The 19,591-nt window shown below is 40.0% G+C and overlaps 1 protein-coding gene across 1 annotated transcript in view; it reads left to right on the forward strand.

Moving 5' to 3' along the window:
* lgr4 (leucine-rich repeat containing G protein-coupled receptor 4) overlaps positions 1-19,591 on the forward strand; it is a 78,943-nt gene that overhangs the window by 28,782 nt on the left and 30,570 nt on the right. Inside the window, exons 3-6 of the mRNA XM_035418189.1 lie at positions 4,126-4,197; positions 9,125-9,196; positions 16,705-16,920; positions 17,390-17,461. Coding sequence (XP_035274080.1) covers positions 4,126-4,197; positions 9,125-9,196; positions 16,705-16,920; positions 17,390-17,461 — 432 coding nt within the window. The remainder of the gene's footprint in view (positions 1-4,125; positions 4,198-9,124; positions 9,197-16,704; positions 16,921-17,389; positions 17,462-19,591) is intronic.

The raw sequence follows: 19,591 nt of genomic DNA on the forward strand, positions 1-19,591 counted from the left end.
AAAACACTGCGGTTTTCCTGCCACACTGACAGTTACACGGCGAAGAATAGCAATCAGGGATCCGTTGTGAGGTGAGAGCTTGTAAGGAGTGGTGTTTTCTCAAGTGCAAGGTGAAGGGCTATGTTTTCTTGGAGGTGGTGGGTGGGTGGGGGGGGGGGGGGGTGGAGGGGGGAGGAGAATTTTCAGAACAAGGCCAGGCACATTCCTCTCTGCTCAGCCTTGGGAAACATGTCCCGACTTTGTTGGAAAGGGGGGGGGGGGTTCAAATGAGAATGAAACTTGAGTGGATGTTTTGGAAATTCCGCTTTTGTGCAGGTTACAGGTCTCTCTTTCCAAATCGGTCAACATAGTCCTGTTACAAATCAAGGGGTCTCAATGCTGTATGCTGAAATTTCCTTATGTCTTCTATCATCTTTTGGGGTTTTTTAACAATGAAAAATACAGCACTGGTTTTTAAATAATGCTCCTCAGGAAAGGAAATCCATCTTTTAAACACTGTTGGGCCTATACCTTTGTTTATTACACTTTACTACACATTGTTTGTAACAAATTAAATTAATGGAGAGGCAAAGATAGAGTCTCCAAGATAAGACTACAAATCTACATTTTGAATGAAGACTTGGAAGGCTCTGCAGTCAGGTCTATGAGGTGATATAGTGTAGCCAAACTGAACCTGGTTTTGATAAAAAGAAGGCCCTCTTACCTGCTTTGGATTGTTTTTCATCAGCAAAGCCAGAGGAGTATGATGTGGTGAAATGCACTTTTTGGAAAATGACAGGACATTCTCTTGCCTGGCTTCGCCTCCCAATGTTCGACCTCCAGTGCAGAGGCAGTAGCTTTCATAACCATGATGGGAACCGCACACAGTGCCTGTCATGCCTTTAGCTTCCTAATTAATGCTTCCTTTTGCTGTTTGTTTTCCTTTTTCTAAAAAGAGAAGAATACCAAGAATGCAACTGCCCCGTCCCTTAGATTTTTTGGAGAGCTGGAGACACTGATATCTGGAGATAAGAAATCAAAAACATTTGGGGAAAGATGCACGCACATGCATACGAATGCACGTGAGAAGGTATTCGTGAGCGTGCTAGACTTTTGCAAGACACTTTCTTCCGTGCAAGCTATTTTTACCCTGCTGTTTTTATTTGTTTAGTTCAGGTAAATGCTTTTTATCAGGACAGTGGCATCAGTATTGCGTTGTGTGTGTGTGGGGGGTGGGGGATTGGGGGATTGGGGGATTGGTGGGTGGGGGGGGGGGGGGTTGTGCTCACACAGGTCTTAACCAGCTGGAGCCTATCAGTTATGAGCCACTTCTTGTTTCTTCAAAGTGTGATAAACCTGGACCAGGGTAGAAAAAGCCATGTGCCCCCAATGGCCCAATACCCAGTCTCACACATTTTTAAATGGTAAAAATTCATAAATGTGTGAATGAAGCAAAGCTGTGGTACACACACACTTTTGTAAACACGTGCACATACACGTAGCCTACATCTGCTTACCAAAGATCTGTGTGCGTATAAAAAATTGCAAAGAATGTGGACTTGAAACCACATTCTGAACACATTCTCACTGTATCTTTTGCTTGATAAATAAATTTGATCTGCTGAAGGGATTGTGGGGAGACTATTCTCATCCATATAAAGTTTGCTGCCAATTGTGCATCCAATAGCCTAAATGCTGCTGTGTGCTTACACAATATTCAATGTACAGTCATATGGTCATGGTCATGTTTTTTGTAGGTTGTTGTATTTTTTTATGGATAATTTTGTCCTTTATATGCCCTGACTGGGTGTCATTAATGTCTTTGACATCATAAGCCCTGGTAAAGTTGGAGATAATTTAATAGCCCCTCAATATGCCTCAAGAGGAGTATAAGAATTTAGGCTAAATGAAAGCAGCATGAGTTAACAGATCTTTTTATTGCTTAATTTCAGTGTCCTATGACATCAAGTATATATGGCCAATATAAACATTTTATGACAAAATGTTAAAAAAAGGGCAAAGCTTTTATTTTGAGATTTTATTCATTATTTTGAAAACTTAGCTAGACATAAAAGAGGATTTTTAAGCAAACCGAACACATGCGATTCTTTTTTGATACATTAACCGTGAATCCCTAATGTAAATGCTATTGACAGATAACTAGCTATATGCCATGCAAGTGCATAAGTCTAAGTGATCTCTGGAGACATGCACACTGCAAAAGTCAACATGGCTATTTGGTTCACACTACATTAATATATATGTGCCAGAGCTATGTGCTGTTGAGCTCATTTTAATTTGTGGTTGTTGTGAAGATTAAAAGAGAAACTACTGGCTAATGTTTTTACCAACTAACCTGCTAGCCAAAATAATTATTGGGGAAGGTAGGCTACAGACATAGAACATTAGTTCAGTTCATGGAGTGAGTCAATTAAAGGACAGTGACAAATGTTAATGAACTTACCTGATAAAGAAGTTAAATTAAAAGCCTTAACATTTCCTGTGCTGTATGCCAATTTGCTATGCCTTATTTGTTTAGCATCCTTATAAAGTGATGAGAATCTATAGTCAGGACCACCAGTTTGTCTCCACCATGTGACCTGCAGTGATTTAAATTTGTATTTCAATGGTCATTATATCGTATATTAATTTATATTAACAAGTTAGGTGATCTAATATGGGGAGAGTCAGGAAGGAAAATGAACATGGACAGACATTTAAATGCTGCGAATGTCTTTGAGCCAGTGATCTTCACCCCTGGTCATGGAGAGCCGTAGGGTGTGCTGGCTTTCATTGTTACTCAGAACTTGAGTATCACAGCAATTGGGAAATTGGAGCAATTGATTACACAGTTCACTCGGGTTACCAGGTTTCTTGGGGTTGAATCGGTCGCTCCAGCAGTCTCTGTGGCTGTCCAGGACCAGGATTGAGTGTCACTGCAGTAAAAAGAAAAATGCATCAATATAAAGCAGGGATGTCCAATCTTATCTTGGCTGCACATTTTAGTTTTAGCCCACCACTAAAACAGCTGATTCTACTTAGTCTTGATTGAAGAACGTTATTAGTTATTTTGATGAGTGATTACTAAATAATTATTTATTTTACTTTTGTGTGCAAAATGTTAAATGTTATAAAACTGCTCTCATTTTTAATGTGGGCATTTCCCACTGCTTCAAACAAAACCTATCATGCCTCCCTGCACAACATTTAAAACTTACAAGTGTGGACATGTGCAGCATGTCCACACTTGTAAGTAATCTAACTGAGTTTCACACTTGAATGTCTCTTGTAAACATCGCTTAATTAGTGGCAATTATTTTCTCAACTTTATCAGCTTATGGAGGTGGTGCAAATGGGATAATTGAGAAGGGGCTTGACAAAGAGGCTATCACAACCTCTAGCTAGCGGAGGACTGAAGGTACAATGCAAGAACACAAGGAGAGAGAAGCTGGTGCCCCTAGCCATAGTACAGTCTACTGTACTAGTGTCCAGATTCTATGATTGGTCATTAGTCTCCGTAACCAATGTGACCGCATCTCATAGCCCTTTTTTTCTTCTTGCACACAACTTGACTTCTGTGCTAGGTTAGTTGTGTAAAAGTTTAATTATCTAATTATAATATTATTCTGACCGTGAAACAGTCTGTGCAGCAATTTTATTTTTTTATTATTTAATTATGCAAGTATGATTTGTTTGATTCATTCGAATCATTCGAGTTGTAAATATAGTATGAATTTCCAGTTCTTTAGTTTCCAAGGTTCACTTGAAAACACCATAACTGAACAATGTAAAGTAACAGGAAGGATTAGCCTACCTCAAGCTCTTTTGCAGGATAGACAGCCTGTACTGTCCTCTCCTTTCTAGCCACGGATGGGTCCACACCCTTTTTCTTCCCCTTCTCTTTGTTTTCTCCAGACAAAATACTGCCGTTACATTACTGCCACAGCTTGTTGTTCTTTCGACCCCATGCTTGATGCAACTCTTTGGCTGATGTAGCCTCGTAAGCCGATGGCAGATTGTGATGAGAGAGTATAACCTTGGCATTCAGATTCCGCCATATTCCCAGGCCTCGGCTATTTTGAATTTCAGCTGATGCGTGTACTGTATTGTACTCATTGTGTGGTCATTGTCTTTCTCTCCTCATAGACGGCTGGCTGGAAACGACCTAACTTACATCCACCCCGAAGCTCTGTCTGGCCTCCACCAGCTCAAAGTCTTGTAAGTAATCATTCTGCTTCAGATATTGTCACAGAGCACTTCTGGGCCATGCTTTAGTCCAGACAAATATCTTGAGAATGATAACTGATGATCCTGATGATTATCAATATAATTTAGACATTGGTAATCATCATTAACAATATCACGTGGGCATTGACTGAAAAAGTGAAGTCTGGAAAATTAAAACGAAACCAAATTCATCAGAGAAGTACTGTCCCAAGTACTTACCTAATTACATGTGTCACACTTAGGTGCCAGTAAGTGTGACACATGTAATTGGGTAATTTGAGAAACTACCCAATTACATGTGGGTAATTAAATTGATCATTTTCATTGATTCAATTGACTCTTTAACATATTAATATATTTAACATATTGAATATTTAACATATTAGAAAATGATAATATAGCTCATTATTTGTATTTATTTCATACAGTCCTGTGGCGGCACGGTGGTGCAATGGGTAGCACTGTTACCTCAAAGCAAGAAGGTTCTTGGTTTGAATCCTTTCTGTGTGTCATGTTCTCCCCATGCCTGTGTGGGTTTCCTCCGGGCACTCTAGTTTTCCTCTCACAGTCCAAAGACATGCATGCTAGGTTAATTGGAGTGTCAAAATTGTCCCTTGCTATCAGTTTGGGAGTGAATGGTTTGTGTGCCTTGTGATGGCTTGGTGAACTGTCTAGGGTGTATTGCTGCCTCTCGCCCCAATAGATGCTGGGATAGGCTCCTGCATGTCTGATAATGGATGGATTATTGATATATATATATAATCAATGGATATTATACAGTCCTTTTCATATTAATATAGGGTGTCAATAATGTTGGAGGTTTCTCTATGTAGTCATGCCCTGTTGGTCTTTTTATTTAACAGACCAGGTTGAAAAAAAATAAAAAATTTCTTGTGTGTGGCCAAGGTGCCTTTGCATTGTTTCACTCCAGCAAAGCACACCTCATTCAGAGACCTTTGTTGAGCTGCTAATTAGTTGAGTCATGTCTGCCAAATTAGAGTTGAAATGAAACCTTTCGGGATGGTAGATCTTCATACATAGGGTTACCACTACTTTAAAGGGTGACATGTTATTTAAAAAAATCATAGAATACAGTTGATTATTGATTTTTTTGTTGTTTTTTTAACAAGATTCCCTGATTTTTCCCCCCTTCTGTTCCCTTTCCCCTATGGACAGTCCTTGCACAATTCTGCATTGTGTGCAACTTCCTACAGTACTCAAATACATACTCTGAAACAGATGGTCAATCTTTAGTGTATGTATCAAAGATAAAATGGGGGGAAATTAATGTCACTTTTCACACCCAGCTTCTGTACACCATGTTCTACAAGTAAGGATATATAAGGCAGCAAACCCTCTGTTGCAATCTGAATTGTGCTAGAGTTTGAGACAAAGGCTGTTTAGAAGTTCTTGCCTTATCTTTTGTAGGAGCTGTGTAGCAGAGTTGCAATTCACAGGGCTGGGCAACTTAAAAGTCCTTGAATACTTTAGTGTCAGGGTGTTTTTGATAACCTGTCAAAATATTTGACAAGCTGATATCATTATTGTAACACTTTTTTTTAGCTTAGAGATACTGCCCTACAGAGCAGCTAGAGAAATTCAACAAAGACCTATTGCAGTTTGTTTACGGATACTGAATATATTTCTAGTGATTTTTTTAGGCCAAGGCTAATGTGACATAATGAATAAAGAATTGTAAGATTCTATTTATTCATTTACTTGTATAATTTGTTGAATTGTGTATTTTAACAATATCAAAATGCTGAGGACTGTACCACATTTGAGAAAATTTGGGATCATAAGTTGCTGTATGTAAGATAACATGTGACATTACTGTTCATTGTGGCTGCATAGGACTTGACAGAAATATAGTTCAGCCCTGTTTGACAAAAGAAAACATTGGATTTCAGAAAACTTGTTATCGTGACATTCAGCCAAATTTGTTTCCATATGTTAGGACTCCATTTTGCATTTCCCCCCCTCCTTTTTCTTTGATTTTATCTAATGCTGTGAGAGGTCAAGCCGTCAAAGATCTGACGCAAGTCCACCCAATTCAGGCGTGGTGTAATCCCACCTTTTTGAGTTGCTTGCGAAGATGGTATTCTTTGCTTAAAAGCATGTACGTGTAGAACTAAGGGAGCAGGGAGGAAGCTCACTGCCTGAATAAGATTGATTATGTAAGAGCCTGGGACTCACAGAACGGCATTAACAGTAGTGCATGGTCAATTATTCAAAACCCAACCTGGTTCGGCACTTGATTAATCTATTGGGGTATTTACAAAATAAGCTCTCGTGGTGAACTCCGTGCCATTCATACCACAAAGTGGTATGTGGATGTCATAAACCGTACTACTAGTTGTTGCCTACTAGTAAAACGTATTATTATTTTGTTATTTTAAATGAAAATTTTGTCATTTAAAATGAAGGCTTTTGAAAATTATATTGGTTTCGTTTTGTCTTGAAAAAATCTGACTCAGCTTCTTCTCGAGGACTTTCTTGCTGAGGAAACATTCCCCTTCCCCTCTTGTTTTTCCATATGCATGAATGTATCAGTTGTGTTACACACTGAGGAACACCCAAACCACTGCTGTCAGTATAGTAAGAACTATGCAGTTATCCATACAAAGGAGTATTCATACCAGTACTCCCAGTGTGGGTAGTGTTTGCAGTAACTCACGTATTCTGATGACAAACCAGTGAACTCACAGGACTTGTAAACTTTTGGACGGAAAACTTGTTTGAAGGTACACCAGCAAACTCACACAGACCTCATAGGACTGCTCCTACCGCGGTAAGCACCTCATGCCATTAAGTTGTCTGCAGATGCAGCAGAAAACCCATACATAGTCACATCCATTCTGGGGATCCCAGCGTGGAATTTCAGTCAGCTACATATTCTGAAACTACATTAGCAAAACCACACAAAGTTGTGGCCATTCCAGATACCATTTCTACCAGTGTGGGAAGATCTTCAGCTGTTCAGTCATTATCAGGGAAGAGCATCATTAAGGGACAGAGGAAACAGAAATGATGTTTTTTCCAGCTGTTTCACTCAGAAACAGAATCACTAACTGTATGAAATGCAGCTGAAACGCAAATAGCTTCCCAGTCACGTCTCCAATGTGTTCTGGCACCCCGGTGGTGGAATGAGCTTCTAACGGTGATCAGGACAGCAGAAACACTGGCCATCTTCCAACGCACATTGACCTCTTTAGCCACCCTCTTTTCATTCTCATTTACTTTTTGTTTATGATGCAAATAGCATATTCCTGATTTATTTGAGTACATACACGTATTGATTATAATGTGCATTCTGGTGGTATTGAACTTTTGTATTCCTGAGAGTAGAACTGATGTTGTCCACTTTGTAGCTGGCTCTGGATGAGAGTCTCTGCTAGGTGAATGTAATGTAGTGTAATCCCTGCTGTTAATTTTCCTGTTTACATAACTGTAGAATCCCTGTTATTGTCATTTTGATTGTTGACTTACAGTTTTTTATATCAAGTCCCCCTTGTAGAAGAGACTTTGAATTCCGTAATCATTAGTAGTACATCATTTTTCATTAAAAAAAAAGAAAAATAAAACACTGGGAAACATTTGCAATCAAAATTTAGTGGCAATCCCATGTCAGATATCTATGACCCCTACTTTACACAGACCTGGCAACCCGGGGTTTCCTGCTTTAGCATTTGGTATAAATGGGTCATCCCAGGTTACTGGACCAAGGAGAACTGTCGCCGTCCAGTGGTGGGCCGACTTGTTTTTTTGTCCAGGTTTCCGGTGTTGTGAAGTGTGAACTCAGAATTCCATATTTACATGCAGTATGATTAAATGGATGTCAGTATGTGGCTGATGAATGTTCTGGAAACGTTTGCCATGTAAGAAGGCTCAGAAGCTAACTAGCTAGTGGAGCTGATAATGAAGTTGACTAGAACAAGCTGCTGCATCTGCTGTTAAAAAGCCTGGTGTAAACAAACAGCCGCCTGTGTTTAGGGGTTGTGCAAAACAGAAATAACCCAACGCTGAGGTGACATGCATATTACACATGACTTGCAAACTTGGGGTGGTGCTATATAAACGGGGTTAACCCAGGAAATTCCTTTGTTTATAAACAGGCCAGAAGTGGAAAAAAGCATGCTTCAAATCCCAGGATGTACAAGAGTAAACCATTAATGATTAAAACATTTTGTTTTGCATGAACGGTTTGTTTTATGTTTAATGCATAAGCAATGCTTGCAGGTTGCATATAATCCTTGTGCACTAGTGTGTGTTTGCAAGGAGCAATGTGCAAAATGGGTTGTAGCACATTTTTGGTGTACAGCTCATTAAAATCTTTTTGTAAAATTTGATTTACTGCATTCGGATTTTATTAATGTTGCCCTGTTATGTTTTTACTGTAACATTCCTGTCGAATGACCCAGTATCTACGTTGCATAGAACCACCCGTTTCCATGTCAAAATTCAAAGCTCTGTTAGTGCAATGCCCATAATTCCCTTCTCTCATTGTACATGCCCATATCATGATTACTTTTGATCAGAAAGGAAAACAAAAGCCGCTCCACAAACACTATAGTGACGCCTGAACATGCTGATAAGGTGGAGGAAGAAAGATAGGTGGACCCGATTATGTCTGAGCACAATGATCCGGTACTGTTGGCCAGGTAATAATGTTGCCATAAATCCTCCGGAGATTAACAGACAAGAGGCCACACACTTGCCCTCACGTACTGGCAGAGAGCAGAGGAACAGTACAAATCATTCACACTTCTGCCCAGAGAAGGATTGGCAATAGAGAATGTCATGTCCACCTCCTATTCTTCTGATTTCTGTTTGCTCACAATGTGGGTGTGCTGGAGAGTTTCGTTGTGACATGCAGATGTGACTTATGACCAGGTATGCATGTTTTTTTTTTTTTCAGGATGTTGCAGAATAACCAGCTGAAGACTGTGCCCAGCCAGGCTCTGAAAAGCCTTCTCTCCCTCCAGTCTCTGTAAGTCAGACAGTAACCTTATTGACACTCCTCTGTGACCTCCCATACATCACATACACCAATGAACAGGCTCATTGAAGCACTTCCTGTCGGAGTACTGTGACATGTTGCTTGCTCTGTGGAGGCATTCCTACGAGAAACACGAAGGAGCAGTTGTAAAAAAATGTGCAGTCTGCCCGTGTTAGTGTGCGTGAGCACCAGACGGGAAGTGGTAGATCACCTTTATTGAAAGCAGCGCTTGGGCTCGGCACAACTTTCATTGTGAATAAATGTTAGGTGGGGAAAGCTCTCATTGGAAGAGGGGGTTGGGGGGGAGGAAATGTGAGAGCTGCCACTTAAGATACGTTACACTACTGAACGAGGGAAATGAGCGTATGGCGTGAGAAACATTCAGTGCTGCTGTGATGCAAATCTCAAGACAAACCAGTCAATTGCTTTCCATTAACTTGTTTTTCCTCTGGCCTTGCTTCTACTTCGCTTAGTCCAATAACAACACAGGAACAAACTGGTCCACTAAAAACAAGGTGAAAAAAAGCAAATGTGATTAGTGTTGTTTTTCCAGGTGAAGTTTCCTTTTTGGTTCCCCAGAGCAACGTGCACCATATTGAGAAGAATTTCTGCAAACCACTGTAACTCGTGTTGCTTATCGTATGACGCTACGCAATGGACCATTAACATTGAATTGAAACTTCAAAGCAGGAGCAATTGCGGAGTGAAATGGTTGAAAGATGAAAGGAGAATGATAAGTGATTTCAGTAATAGTAACAAAACTATGGTTGAATGGTAGGATAATGGAAATACAAAAGCATTTCAGTTTGTTTTAATTTAAATAATTATCTTATCAGAAGAAATGTCAGATTAAAACAAGATGCATACAATTGTTTAAAAAATAACAGTAAATACAGTAGTAAGTTGATACAACCAGGGAGCAAGCAGGAAGTGAAAGAAGACCTACATACATGAAAAAACATGAATACATTCCTCTATACATATGTATATTTTTACAGATTCCCCTGCCATTTCTTGGGTCAGAAACTCTACCAGCCTCAAGGAATTTGAGTGCTGCTTAAAAGAAACAGGTCTTTTATTGGGGTTGCAATATGTTGTCACATTCTTTTGCATAGGCTATTTATTGTTTTGACTGCACTGTGTGTCTGCTGACCCAGTGTTTGGTGTTTAAAAAAAATAGTTTTTCAATCTTACTGTAGATTTCACATATTTAGATTTCTCTACTTTCAAACCAGCGGTTCTGTTCTAGAAGGATTTTGCCATGATTAATAAAGTAGAACAAAAAGAGTGCTACATGGATACACAGCGCTACATGGATGGTGGCTGGGAGGTGCTCTTTGATGGGGATAAAGCATCAACGTAACAAATATTGATTTTGATATTGATGGTGCCCTAGATAAGAGTGTATGTAAAATTATTTAAATGTAATGTGTGCATTAAAAGTCCACAGCATGTACTTTTCAGTATTTGGATTAAACAGCCATTGATGACTCGAGACTTTATTTTGCTTGATATTCCATCAGTGTTTACTTTCTTTCCTCTCCATGTGTTAGTAAAACAAATTACTTTCCTGAGGGTCACAGATAACCACTTAATGTTGGATTTGTCAGGTGATTGTGCACTAATCACTCAGTGGGTTTACATGATGCTTGAAAAAGTCGAATTATTGCTTTAGTCCGGCTAAAACTGGACTTTTAAAAATCATGTAAACACCGTAGTCTGACTGAAATTGTACTAATTCAAATTTTTCAAAGTTGGACTAACATACCTAGATAATGCGGTTGGAGGTCGATTTAGTACGGCATGTATACGCTTCAATCGGGCTAAAATTGGCCTAGGCGTTCTGCGCATTGTTGAGCTCACACACATACACTGCTGGCAACACTCTAAAGCTCTGTTTTGTCCTCCCTAGTATCTTGGCGAAAAAAAACACATTTCCGGACGGACAAGGAGACCAACTTCATGCTATCGCAACTAAAGGAGTTAAATATCCTAAAATACATGGATGGAAGAAAAACGCGGAATGACGAACTATTCAAAAAAGTTGTGACAAAATTGGAGGAAGGAGGATTTAGGCTATAAGAAACCTTAGTCAGACACACCTTGGTCAATAATTTGATTCTTTCTGAGTCATGTATATTGGGACAACGACAATAATCCAATGAAATCTCATCTTTGGCCAAATCGAGCTAGTAATATAGCTCGATTTCAACTGTGCATGTAAACGTACTGACTAATCCAGTGCCTATGTGGTCCTCCCAAGGATATCAGATGTAATTTAAGTGTAAAAGGGCTGTTTACCCAAAAATAAAATAAAGCTTACCCATGGTGCTATCTATCCATCCAGGTAGTTTTGCTGAGATTTGACAAGTTTTCTAGATATCCACTGCAGCTCACCTTGATATGTTGGACCTCTATGGTGGCAACATTTGTGGTGCTCAGAGCACCGAAAATTCGCATTTGAAAAACTCAAAGGCAACTTTTCCCAAATATATCACGGTTACTCATGAACATCCACAGACCTTGTTGCACACGGTTTCATTGAAAAATACTTTTTACCAATGTACGCCAGCCGTGTCTATCTGTGCAAAGTCTGAACCAACGCACGCCAGCACGCCAGTGTTGCGGATACAACAGAAAATGGGCCTCAGGATTGGCACTTTGAGCCTCAGTGCTTTTGCATTGCATGAAGTTGCATGTGAGCTACTGGCTCAATTTCTGTGCTGTACTACACTTATGAAACACTCTGCTGAACTGACATTTCTCTTCGTTGTCCTAATTTTCCAGTGGAGCCCGAGAGGGTCTCTGGACGTATTCGTAGGTACAAGGCTGAATTCTTGAACTCTTCTTGGCTTCTTGGATGTCCTCTCAAAGTTTGAAGAGGATAAGAGGGGACACTGGTTTTGAGAGCCAGCACTCTTTTCATTATTGCTGCTCCAGATATTTCCTAAATGAGACTGTGTGTTCCTCATTCTTTGTCTTCTCTTTCTAACGCACCTCTCTTTCTGTCCCCAAGGGGTTAAGCTTTGTAGCTTAAGTAATATATTTTGGCAGAGCAAAGCTGGTTTTGTAACAAGCCTCTGAGAGTAAGCTGTCAGTCAACACGCCTTTTGCCTCCTGGCACTGAGTCTATAAAGAATTTGCGAGAGAGCGAGAGAAAGAGAGAGAATATCCACAAAGTATTTGTACTTATTGTACACAACCCTGTTTGACCCACAGGTTGAACGGAGATGCAACGAATAAACAACAATGAAGCTGAAAACCTCTTGAGAACAGTGGTGCTCTATTCAAAAGTATAGTTGTTTTATTTTGCTCAGCCTGTAATTTACAACTTTTCTCCGGTGACAGTTAAAATAAGCACTGGTAAATAATCATGGCAATGTTCTTTCCTTGAAAGTCACAAAAGATTTTAATCTGGCTTTTGAAAGAGCTGTGGGATGTGTTCTTGTATGTATGCCTAGGTCTATTTGCCAAAATTCCATTTGTCCTTAACCTTTATGTGATAGGAGAAAACAGACCGGAGCTATTCCAGTCCACCTGCTAGGTGAGTGACAGTTGTGCAGTCATCAGTGGCGTTGGGATAGATCAGACATGTATGAGCAAAACCATGGGCAGAGACGAGAAGTCTATTATACCGGATAGACGGCGACATTTGAATGTCTTGGAGTCTGTGTGAACCCTGTTTCCAGAGACTCGCTCTTCCTGATGTTTCTGTAACTAAGTCAGTATTCACAAATGACTATTATGAGTGCATAATTGTTGTTTGTTTGAGTCTAGAGATACTCATTTGAGTTCTGAAGTGTTGGAAAAAGCTGGGTGTGTTCATGTAGAAAAAAAGGGGGAGGGGCACTATGAATTTATCCCCAAATACTTAGACCTTAATTTATCAAGCTTACATATGCATCATGTACAATTGTACTTTTAAACTGGGATAGTTGTCGTCCTAGTAGTTGTGTGGAATCATTTGTTGATTCATAGTCCTGTGCGAATCACGTAACATTCTCTGGTGACTAAACGTAGGCACTGCAGTTCTGCAATGACTTTTTATTGCTTGACAGTGATATTTTCTAAGGTGTGTGATTGGTTTCCTGCAATCTGATTGGTTAGTGCCACTTCCCTTTGTGCTTATGAGTGACCTTTGAGCAACTACAACAATAGATAAGACTTTTATGGGGGACAGTCAAAGAAAATCAAAGCCTTAGCAGATCACTTCTTTGGAGTGGCTGTGTTATGAAGGCTGGCAGCACAGGTCATTTATGTTCTCTTATGAACTATTTAGATTTTGGGGATTGAGCATCAGATCAAATCTATTTTTAAACTGGTCAGTCCACATGTTGTTAATCAAGAAGAGAATGTTGAGGTCTGCATGCAGGTTAAAGATCTGTTGTTTGGCTTATGAGTAGCATATTTATTTTTTCTTTAATACTGATGTGAAAACTGGTTCTGTCTAAGTGCTGGGCACCGTGCCATGATCCTTTTAAATACTTGTTCCATTACTCACTTGTGTATTTCAACTAGCCTGAGCGATGTAGTTGCATTAGGATTTTGAGCCTTATGAAATTGCTTCCCCTCAGCAATTATCTAAACAGGTCTATCTTATAATTGTCACTATGGCTCCTTTACTGTTTAACCCATTTTAAACTATCTTAGTCAGAAAAAAGTGTAGGTAGTACTTAGTACGTAAGATCATCCAACATTCAGAGTTTCATGTAAATGCCATGTGTAGTTAATGAAAGGATAATTTTACTATTTAAAACATGCGATTCCTGGAAATGGGGCTACTGGTTGGCTTATCCTGTTAAGTCACTGTTCCAGTCTGTAGACAGACTCCATGGTTCGGTATTGAGTCTGGGAGGGATGGATTAAGTCATTTGGGATCACCTGTCTCATTGCTCGCCAGCTAGCCTGGCAGGTTGTTGGGCGGCTGCAGTCTGCTTGCTCAGGCTACACGTGAGTCACGTCTGTGCTAGCTCAACTTGTGGACTGCAGATTGAAAAGAAGCACGGGCTTGACATCTTATACCTAAGGAGAGCGTGTTCTTGTCTTTGCTCTCCCGAATCGATAGTGGAGGGTTCATCAATGAGCTTGGCTGTTGAATATGATTATGTTTATGATTGGCAGTTCAAATTAGGAAAAAAAGAGGGTTAACTATTAAAAGACAGTTTTAAATCTAGAATATTTAATCACTTGTGGCAGCAATAATTTTTGCCCCTTCTTGGTCATGTTTTTTGACCCAGGGAGTTTTCTTTCCTTATTAGTAGCCTACACAAAACAAAAGTAATACATACCAAATTTCATGTTTCAGTCATAAGAAAAACATTAAATTAAAAAAATTCTATGTTTTAGATTCAGAAAGTTCAGAACAGCAGAAGCTATGAGTCCATGAGGCAAATGTATTCCCTACAATGAAAGGAACTTATGTATCCCATTTCAATATGCAAAGCCAAACTTTTCTAAGTTAAACAGTTCTTGGGCTTATTACACAGTGAATTGTGCATGTTCATACAGCATGAGATCTGCACCAGGCACTACCAGCTTGCAAAATGTTTCATGGTAGCTTCTAGGAGTTACAGTCACTTAAAAATGGGGGGAAATTATAAACAATACAGTTACATTCCGGACCCTTAACTACAAAAAAAAATTCCATTGTTTTAACCATTTAGTTATGTGTGTGTTTAGTTATGACAGTATCCATACTGACAACGCTTAAATTATCTTGCTAGAATTCACCCATGTCATTAGAAGCTCAGGACTTTTCTTCAATAATGTAGCACAGCCGCGGGTTTTGACAGAATTTAAATGGAACTGACTGCATCCCTGCTCCCTCCTGACAAACTAATGACCAATTGTGTCCCACCCTGCAAGGCTGCCAGCCACGGTTGCCACAGACATGGTCGATTTTCAAACCCAGACTAAGGGGTACATCACTGCACTCGAGACTAATACTTTAACTGGATGCTCCACCCAACAACCTCCATTTATATTATAATCCTACATATTACCTGGGCTTCTCATCAAGGATATCCTAAGAAAAAAAGATTATGCCCACATATTTTAACATCTTGGTGTGTTAATTTGATTGGTAGGTTGGTAATACTAAAAGATTATAGAGATGGTTGCAGATGTGCTTCTTAATCCCAAAATATATGTTTACGACTGGGTGCCCTGCCATTGCCAAATTCAACACAATAATTATGCTTCAAAAGCCAAATGAAGTGATGATAATTTGTTGCGTAGATGGTCCTCACACGGTGTGTATACTCTTCAAAGCTACCTTACATTAAAGTTTTTCTGTCAATTAACTTGCTATTTTGCATTACCAGATGTCTGGAGCCCTTTTCAGAGGACAAATATCTGGTCGACCCTGCTAAGGGGTCATTATGCAGCAGGGGGAAGAGGAGGTTTGCCATTCACAAACAGGAAACAATTTTGCTTCAATTATCTGGCCGGGACCCTCATTGTGGTCAGACAACAGAAAGCCATCGAGGCAGATTCTTGTCTGCTCAGAGAGGCCGGTGCCCGTGGGCTGGGGCACGGGAGGAGCCGCGGCCCCGAGTTTGAGCAACGGTTTTTTCGGCGCGGAAGAGCACCCAGGCGGTGCCTAGGCTTGTTTGGCACTCCTGCCTGACTCACTGGCTGAGGGATGTGATCCCAGGAGGCCTCTCCCATGAGATCATGGAAAGCAGAGGTTTTTGCAGGGACCTGGTAAATGCTTCCCGTGTTGAGTGATGTCTTAGCACTGACCCGACAGGTGTCCTCTCCCGCCCCCCTCCTTCCCTTCCAAAGGCTGCTGTTGAAAAGCTGCTTGGTCTTTGCACGCTCAGCCTAGTCCAGCTGGAGGTATTGCGTTAGTATAGTATTTACATAGAAGCTATTCCTACCATTGCCACCTTCCAGCCACAGTCACTATCAACATTAATTCCAGACCCTGGGGAGGAATTTCTACGACTGAATTCTCCACACAGGAGCACTGCTCTGACAGATGATAGTGAAGTAGTCATTTTATTAAACCATCTCCTAGCAATGAGAATGCGCTTTAAACTGAGTGGGATTTGTGGTTGGCATTCGCTTTTACCACTGCATGAATAAAGACATACGTAAGTGGGTATTTCATAGCGCTCAATCCAAGACCAGGCTAAAAGATAAGGGCTATTATTTAGTATTTCCTTGTTTTTGTATTGTCAACTGGATATTTCTGGTGGGTTGTGGCTGTGGCAATTAGAGCATGATTGTGTGCACAGTGAGTCATATCAATCAAAGGGTATCGTTTACACGGTCCATCTCTTCACAAGTAATATGCTTTTATGGATTTCTGTCTAGGCATTGAACCATATTAGCCTCCAAACTCCATAAAAAACCTGTGACAATAGAAACTGCATTAAGCGTAGAATGACAACCATCTAGGCTTTTGCGTCTTTGCCAAACTTCACCATTTGTTTATGTGCGACGGTTGATAGCCGTAATCGCCGGACACTGACGAGCGTGTGGTCTCTCTGCAGCCGGCTAGATGCGAACCACATCACGGCGGTGCCGGAGGACAGCTTTGAGGGCCTGCAGCAGCTGCGCCACCTGTGGCTGGACGACAACAGCCTGACCGAGGTGCCCGTGGGGCCTCTGAGTCACCTCGGCAACCTGCAAGCACTGACGCTGGCCCTTAACCGCATCACCTACATTCCCGATGACGCCTTCGCCAACCTCTCCAGCCTTGTGGTGCTGTGAGTAACAACTTAATGTCATTCTAATTAATGTGATCATGCACATCTTAAAATCATTTACAAATGATTTAATCTGTTAATTCGCCCATTCATCTGTTTGTACAGCTTGATATTTACACAATTCAGGTTAATTGCCTTGCCCAGGGTGTAATTTGAGTGTCCACATGGGAATCAAACCAGCAACCTATGAGTTATAAAAAGCATTGCACTATACTCTCACGTGCCTATTATTCAAGTACAGCCTCCGTTCCTACTGTCCATGCTCAGGTTTACTGATTTTAACCCCATTAATATCCATTGTTACTCAGTCTGTATATCTAGTGCATCACAGCAACCATAAAATTATGTATAGTCCAAAAGCATATCAATAGTTTGTTTATCATTTCTTTGTGATGCATTTTGCATTTTTGTGCTTTCCATGTTTATTTAACCAGGCTGAATATGTGAAATGTGATCATTATTCTTTCAGACATCTACACAACAATAAAATCAAGGAGATTGGCCAGAATTGCTTTGCAGGCCTGGACAACCTAGAAACACTGTAAGTATTTCACTATAATGTAGGGTTTCAAAAATACAGTGGCTGGTGTCAAATGTGTGATTTGTTTTCTTTTTGCGTACATTTTACTGAGCGTTTTATAAAGGTGGAATATCTGATCTTTGAAAAGGCAGGGCTCAGCGATGGCATTTGGACTATGAACAAACAAACATGAAAACCCTGTAGAGTGTTTCAGTTTCTGTTAATATGTAACCCATCTAACTGCATTAACACTTTAGGATCCAGGTTTTTTCATCTGCATGTACCTTGACAAATGCTAGTGCTAAGATTGAGTAAAAGGGTGTTCATTGACCTAAAATTTCATATTTGCAAATAATTTATTTCCTGTGTGAATAAAACCAGCATAAAAAAATGAAAAAGATGTCATCTCATGAACACCGTGGCCACAGCCAAAAATAAAAAGCTGCCTATGTGGTGACATCTCTTTTTTTAAATATCTAAATTTGGTGTGCCGCCATGTCCATAGCTTTGTACTATGGTCTTTTTTTCTCACAGATTAGTTTTTTTTGTGGCAGAGCACCCAGTCAGCAGGAATTGTGAGGAAGCACACCTGTTATCAATATTTAGTGTTTATTTTTATGTTTACGTATTGATAGTTTTCTCAAATTGAACCATGTTATTGTAGTCTGGATTACGAGTTAACTAATGTGATCGATTCAGAGGAGTTCTGCAAGTATGTACAAGATAAGCCAATGCAAGATTTAGATTTGAATAAACAAACTTTTATTTAGTCTAATGCATGTAATGACATGCTGATCTGCCAGGATTATTTATTACTTCTCTTTACCCTTACACGCCACAAATCTGCTGCATATTTCAAGCTCCACATGCCGTGCTTGGTTAAGATACAATATATTGCCACATACAGCTTGATTGTGTTTCGCGAAAAAACTTTTACTTTTTCATTTGTAGTAATACAAAGTTATAACAGCTTTATAATAAAATAACCTTTTTTTATAACAGCCACAGACCATTTGAAAAGAAAGCCTTATACTATACCATGTTATACTGTAGTGTAACATTTTAAAACTCACAATTGCATTTTCATGACAACCGATTTTTAAGATTTTCACTTGTGCTACAAAAAGTCAACATTTTGGTTAAAATTCACTGGCAAGCTAGCTAAGTGAATGAACTCATCAGCCAGTACGTTTTCATCAGCCTGTCAACACTAGCCATTGTCAGCCATTAAAGTGGCTTGTAACATATTCTATCTCACTAAGCTTTGTTTGGCCACTTAAGCCAGCTTGCTATTGTGTCAGATAATGGCCTACATTGGTGGGCTACCTCATTTAATGCTGTGCTGCACCCAGTGCATTATACGTTTGTTAGTTAGCTGGTTACGCTGTCTTTACTTGCGTGTATTCCATTCTTATGGAATGAAAGAACAGCAAGAAAATGGCCCCAGGCTTCCATAAAACTGCCTTTAAAGAGAGGCAATCGAGTTTAGCAGACAGAGCAGGTTTTCTCTCACGCTGTCTCCCATAATGATGGCAGGCGCTGTCTCTCTCTCTCTCTCTCTTTCTGTCAAAAAAAGGGAAGTTTCAGATTTTTATATTAGATTCGTACAAACTGACTAGTTCTGCCAAGTTTTGGCCAGTGCTAGATCAATGATTAAGTTCATGTTTCATCACACGTTGTAATTTGTTAGGTTATTAACAAAGTACACCCATTGATGTTGGGTTGGACTTATCTCCTGTATTAATCTTATCTCCTTATCACAGTCTGGTCAGGCTAATGGCTCTTTAGGGTTTTGATTATTGAGGCTTCCTCCATAGCAGATCAGCTCAGTGTATTTCCTTGCTTGGTCCTGATTAGAACAGGGCCTCTGTGGTGATCTGTTATTTGAGGTGCTTTGCATAGATCTGGATTAAAGGATTAAAGCAGGTGTTGAAGTGAACGAGGTATCTAGACTGCATCCAGTAGGGAGCGGAAGGAAAATGGAATGGCCTGTTGTAGGCTGGTGATAACCTTTATACTGCACGGCAAGCCAGAGGGGCACCAGTTCATGTGTGTTTTTTTTTAACACTGCTATTCTTTTATAATGTAGAGTTGGAGCCAAATGGGTACCGCCAATTGTCCAGAATAGAGACGACAAAAAGATAAATCATG

This window comes from Anguilla anguilla, chromosome 5 (assembly GCF_013347855.1).
Source record: "Anguilla anguilla isolate fAngAng1 chromosome 5, fAngAng1.pri, whole genome shotgun sequence".
Classification (NCBI taxonomy): domain Eukaryota; kingdom Metazoa; phylum Chordata; class Actinopteri; order Anguilliformes; family Anguillidae; genus Anguilla; species Anguilla anguilla.